This window comes from Saccopteryx leptura, chromosome 6 (assembly GCF_036850995.1).
Source record: "Saccopteryx leptura isolate mSacLep1 chromosome 6, mSacLep1_pri_phased_curated, whole genome shotgun sequence".
In the NCBI taxonomy this organism is placed as follows: domain Eukaryota; kingdom Metazoa; phylum Chordata; class Mammalia; order Chiroptera; family Emballonuridae; genus Saccopteryx; species Saccopteryx leptura.
This window is the reverse complement of record NC_089508.1, coordinates 188,150,352-188,156,351: the sequence shown is the minus strand read 5'-3', so window position 1 is coordinate 188,156,351 and position 6,000 is coordinate 188,150,352. Positions and strand designations below refer to the sequence as shown.

The following is a 6,000-nucleotide window of genomic DNA, read 5'->3' as shown; positions in this document are numbered from 1 at the left end:
ATTTAATTGTGTTACTGTCTCTCAACTTTATCAGATGCTGCCGACGCAGGGAGGGCACGCGGCCCTTGGCCACTTCGGAGAGCTCCCAGGCCCGTCCCCTCTGCCCACAGCCCGGTGTCCCTCGTGCTGCCCGCCTCGGTCCGGGACGCGCGGTGAGGGCTGCGTCTCCGAAAGTCCTCTGCCTCGGCTGCAAACCATTAACTAGTACACACGTGGGCGCTCACCGGGTTTATTATGTTCTTTGGTTAAATATCGTCTCTATATCCTTTCAGAGCATTGTAAGAACAAAGATGATGATGTTTTATAGAAAGATTGAAAACACTTCTGCTTTTTCAGAGCAAAGAATGAATTTACATTGTGCACTATTATAAATTTTTATAATTAGGCCACTCTTATAAAAAGGCAGGGCTTTTGTTGTTTGTTTTGAAAAATAGATTTCCCTGGGCTAGCCGACGTCACTGTCCCCGGGCCCAGACCCACAAGAGTCTCTTGATAAAGGCTGCTCAGCACGTGGTCAGAGGGGTCGTGTCAGCTCATCATGTCCTGACCGCCTGGCTCGGGGCTGCTCTCGCTGCGCAGGGCCTCCGCCACGTCCCTCCTGAACACAGAGAGGTTCTGCGTGAACCTGTGGAAAGAGGGAGAAGGGGCTGAGGGCAGTGGCGAGGCCGAGGCTGCCGAGCCTCTGGATGACCCGCCTGCTGTGGAGTTCAGGACCCTGGAGAGGGCCCCGGGACCTCCCACGTCCCCTACCGCACCCCTCCCCTCCCAGAAAACAAGGGCTACCACCAACACTCCGACTGTCTTGAGCACATTTGAGGGTAAAATTGTTTTTAAGAGTCAAATTACACACTGATGAAATGGAATATAAAGAAAAGAACGGAAGCTTATGTGCCAGGCACTGGGTTAAGTTTACATATAAATTCCTTTGATAATCACAAGTCTTCCCAAAGGTAGGTATTAGTACCCTTGTTTTACAGATAAGACAACTGAACTTAGTGCTCCAAAAGAGGGGGCGCTGGCTTAGATTCCTGGGTTCAAATCCTGGCTCCACCGCCTCCTGGCTGGGTGATCTCGATGAATGCTTGCTGCCCACCATGAGCAACTACCGCACGGGATTGTGGGAAGAGAACGCCTGTCAGTGCTCAGCACAGTGCCGGGCACGTGGGAGGCAGCCGGGCTTGCTGGCTAGTCGTCGCGGCAGCGAGGAGGACTGTCTGACATCACACAGTGCGCTCGGGAGGAGGCCCTCAAACCCCAGCCTCAGGTGCAACTACCCCCCAAGGCACGGGGGGTTCCCCACGCAGTAAGTCTCTTCTGCTGGCTTTGCAGGTGGCCCGTTTCTGCCAGAGGGGGGACCTTGGCATGGGACAAAGGAACGTGTCCGCGGGGTCCCCCCGGCTGGGCCTCGTATTAGCAGAGGCCAGGGGACTCCAGGGCTCCCTGGCTGAGGGGATAACCGATGATTTGCATTCCAAGTGGCGTAGCCTCGAATGCCACCACTTTTACGCAAGGATGGGACAGGCAGTGTTTCTCCTGAAAACATTTCTTTCTGCGTCATTCCTTACTGTCTTTCTTTTCCTCTAGAAGCTCCATGAGGGCACAGACCTTGAACAGTGAGTTCACGCCTGCTGTCCTCAGTGCCTGGCAACAGCAGGCTCTCGAGACAGTTCTGTGCACGGAATGAGTGAACGGAGCAAAAGATCACGAGGTGTAACAGGAGGGTGACGTCGCGGGTGGGCTGTGCTCAGCGCGATCCTGTTCTTTCCCACAAAAGCTGGTAAGTTTGGATTCCTTATTTAGATCTCTCTGGCAACTTACCTGTCTCTGTTCTTGCAAAATCAGTCAACCTCCCTCCTCCTTAAAACAACAACAATAAAAACACCCCAGCCGTTAAAGGTCGGGCAGAGGAACTGATATCTGCTGTGAGCCATATGCCCTGGATCCATGCTTGACGATGTTCTGTCATTTAGACATCACAGCCATCACCATCACCTCTGTGTATCAGTACAGGGAGGCTCAGGGACGCTGCCTGCCTTGGTCACGGCCACGCCAGCTCGAGCGGTCGGGGACACAGTCTAAGCTGGGGTCTGTCTGACCTCAAGGCCTGTGCTTGCTCGACGGCCGGGAAGCCTCTCCTCGTCCTTCAGAGCAAACCTGCGCTTTCTTTCTTCGACCTTTTTAATGGTTATTTTTCATCTCTCTCCGGTTGGAGGCAAGCCCAGGGCAGAGGCTGCATTCTCCTTGCTCTGCGTCCCCGCAGCGTCCCCAGCAGGATGCCTGGAGGAAAGCACTCCCCGGTCACGGTCACGGGGCGGAGTAAACTGAGTCGAGGACCAGGAGGCGTGACCACAGAAGACCGCATCAGTGGATGAGCTGCGTTCGGCACGGCCCGCTCTCCCCACAAACCCCAACATCCACTTCCCCCAGCGAGGCTGAGCCGACCAGTACAGCTTACCTGTCTCTGTTCTTGACGGACAGGTTCTGCTCCACCCCTTCCATCAAGCTGCTGAAGCACTGGGCGAGGACCTCCTGCTTGGGGAGGGGCTGGCTGTTGATCAGACCCGCCCTCAGTTCGCTGAAATACTGCAGGGAGACAGAACACACCTCAGGCTCGGACCCAGACCCGGGCGGAAGATGGCGCTGGGAAGGGGCTCGACCAGCTCCAATGCGCTCGGGCTCCTAGCTCTCAGGAGCTGTGGTTGGTCCGGGTCCACGTTGACCTGTAAGCCTCGAGAGAAAATTAAAGCAACAGAGGCATTCCTCGGTAAAAATCCCCTGGTATTATTCTTATTGTCACCGAACAATTTAGGCTGACGGAGTCCTGGCTCCCTCTGTCGGGAAGGAGCACGTGGAGGTAGGTCTTCCTGTCACCTCTGCTGGTCACAGAAAGGCTGAGGAGAGGAGGAGGGCTGACAGCGCCAGGGAGCACGTCAGGCCATGAGGGCAGGCCCGCGGGCCCATCGTCTTCACGGCTTTAAGGACTCACTCCTCAAACTCCAGGCTTCCTCCCAAGTCCCTGTCCTTCTGGGTCAGGATGGGTCAGCTCTGCTGAGGAGGGCACTAGAGGAGCTTGCTTAGTTCTAGAAGAACTTCCTGGCACCAAGAAAAATACTGTCGTCCCTGGTCACAGAGAGCCGCCAAGCCCCCTCCTCTGCAGGGTCTGTGGGCTTTTGTACAAACACAGCCCCTGATGCTAAACGCAGCCCCGATCATCGGGAGGAGCCTAATTTCAGCACAAAGACAACACTTTGCCAGTCGTTTGCTTATCCTTCCAAGCCCAACAGCACGATATTTAATTTCCATCATACATTAAAACAGCTCACATCAAAAACACATATAATTAATATGGAGTCAGACTAATACTTAAATACTATATATCAGGAGCGTTAGACTTAAACCTCAATGTCTTCCCGAACAAGATTGGGAATGCACAAAACTACTTATTTCTCCCTTTTATAATGATGCAGTGACTCACACCAAATAGAAAATTATTAGTTTTTCATCCCAAACCATGAAATATTGCCTCCATCAGTAAAGTATAATATTGTGATGTCATAAGCTTTTTCTAAACACTGAATTTGCCCTTATTCCCTCTCAATCATTTTAAAAGAACTGCTCTCTTTTATAGAGGTTGGATTTAAATCACAATAACACCGGGGGAAGATGAATGGCAGTGCTATTGAATGTGGCTAAAATTGGATACTTCAGCACAGGTGAATGATGAGACAGCTCTTCTCTTTTTGATATATTTTCTTCTTCTATTAGTTTCCTTCCAAGGCTGGGGTTTCAGTTTGAATTTTAATGTATGCGGCTGCCTCTAATCTCACTGTCTTTTTCCCCAGTACTATCTTATTGTATAGACAATTCATTCTCCCGAGCAGTAATGGACTGTTCCTCCGGACTGCTGGGGAGACGGGGGCGGTTTCAGGAGGAGGCTGGGGACTGGGAGGCGGCCCAGAGCGGCCAGCGCGCTTCAGGGCTGGAGCCTCGGGCCCCAGGGTGGAGGGCGCTGGTGCTGTGCCTGGCCCAGAGGGGCTGCTGCTACCACCCAATGCAGCAGGGACCCCCGGATTTAGAAGGGGTAAGCGAGGAGCAGAAGGGGTTGTTGCTCAGAACTCCCTTGGAACAGGGGAGGAGGTGAGGGTGGGCTGGAAGTGCCACCCAGCCGGCGGCTTTGGAGCTCTGGGTCCTGGGAGGGCTGATCTGGAGGCCTCTGCTTAACTGAAGACCTGAGGCCTGTGGGGAAGGGCTTCTGGGAGAATGTGGTGCTCAGGCTCCCAGCTCAGGCTCAGGGGCTCCTCTGGGCCCGGAGCACAGCTGCCCCCCGCCGGTGACCTCTGCGCAATCACACTCACCTTCTCATTGAGCAGAATGAGCCCCAGGAGAGGCCTGGACACTGACCACTGGTTCCGGCAGTCTTCAAAGACAATGGTGTTCATGAGGACAGACATCATCTGGAAGACAGTCACATGGAGACACTGATGCCTGGGCTCTGTGTCCCCCCAGGCCCAGGTCTTTGGTGGACTGATCCCTGCCTGTCACCTCCGGTGTGCCCCGCTGTGCTAGGTCAGCACCCACAGGCCCGCTCACTTCCTTTCCGCCTCTTATTTCACCAGAGCCGTCAGCGTATGGAGGGGAACATCTCCGAGAGGCAGGAACGGGCACCCTCCACGTGACCGTGGGAGTCCTGTTTCCTGCCGGCTCAGGCTGCTGCCGGCTTCCACGCGTTCTTCACTCACTAATTCACTCGCCCACACACTCACTTCACTTCTTCCTACGTGTATGTCCTCATCCAGCCTCCTAAACTCAAAGTCTGCAAGACACCTAGGGGGCGAGAGAACACAGGCCCCTGTCCCAGCCTCTGCCCCTGAGGAGTAGCTAGATGCTTGCTGGGCACAGCACCCAGGAGGCCGAGAGCAGGAGGCAGGGCTGGGCAGAGCCATGGGCACACAGGGTAGGGAGAGAGGCTCCCGGGTCCATGAGAATTCAGGGGAGACTCCAGAGAAGGCTGTTTACGAAGCTCATCATCCACGTGCTCTAGGCAGAGGAGGAGGGTGGACACGCACACAGTGGTTCTGCAATGAGAAGGGACTCAGGGTGGCAGGAGAGCCGTGGGACAGAAGCCAGACCCAGTGCCCGGTGGGGAAGGTCATGCTGAGGGATCTGGGCTTCGTGCTGAGGGCAGTGGGAGCCGGTCATGGGTTTGCGGCAAAAGAAAGACGTGCTCAGATTTGTCTGGGGACATGCAGGACATGTACTATGCAGGTGACATTAAAGGAGGTAGGCCAGAGACAAGGTCGGGGCAAATCCAGGCAAGGGCCGGTGAAGCGAGCTGTGGTCACCCATGTGGCACTGAGGACGGTTTCTGCTTCTTGGACCCTTTACCCCCTGCTTCTAGCCCCTCTCTTCCATAGTGTCACCACTCCCTTCCCCAAGGAGGGCAGGGGAAATGGCAGTTAGGTGGCAAAGGCCTACACACACGCTGTCCCTGACTGGGCTTTGGTGACACTTGGCTTCATCCCCCGGCATTTCTGCAATCCAACTTACCGTGTGATCTCGGGCAAGTTGCCAAACCTCTCTCTCTCTGTGTCTCAGTTTCATTAGCTACAGAGGGAAAAATAATAACCCAGCACAAGGAAGCTCTGAGAATCAAATGGGATGGTGGATATAAGAGGAGTTTAAGGTATATAATCACAGCAGTAATGCGCTCTCTGTAGCTCTGAACACTTGCCATCCTGTGTGTACACACACCATCGTCATCGTCATCACACTCAGGCTGGCTGCAGACAAAACCTGCCAATCCCAGACTGACTATATGTCCAGTCCCTCCGGGGACAGGTGAGGTCTCGAGCCTGACGCTGAGCATCATCTGCAGGTCACGTGTTTCTAACAAGCTACCCAAAGTCATAGAGCCACAAATTAAATTGACAAGCAAAACTAACAGATCCACAGAGACAGTCTAAAATATTATGGGCTTCACAATGTGAAGGCAGAATGGAT

The 6,000-nt window shown here is 54.1% G+C and overlaps 1 protein-coding gene across 4 annotated transcripts in view; it reads right to left on the bottom strand.

The window, feature by feature from the left end:
* Positions 1 to 221: 221 nt before the first annotated feature.
* The window catches only part of RANBP17 (RAN binding protein 17), a 250,389-nt gene continuing 244,610 nt past the window's right edge, over positions 222 to 6,000 (bottom strand). For all 4 annotated transcript variants that reach the window (XM_066342781.1, XM_066342782.1, XM_066342783.1 and 1 more), the window contains 3 exons: positions 4,356 to 4,454; positions 2,456 to 2,583; positions 222 to 625 (listed from right to left, as the gene is read on the bottom strand). In XM_066342781.1, the coding sequence (XP_066198878.1) occupies positions 529 to 625; positions 2,456 to 2,583; positions 4,356 to 4,454 (324 nt within the window). In that variant the 3' untranslated portion in view covers positions 222 to 528. The remainder of the gene's footprint in view (positions 626 to 2,455; positions 2,584 to 4,355; positions 4,455 to 6,000) is intronic.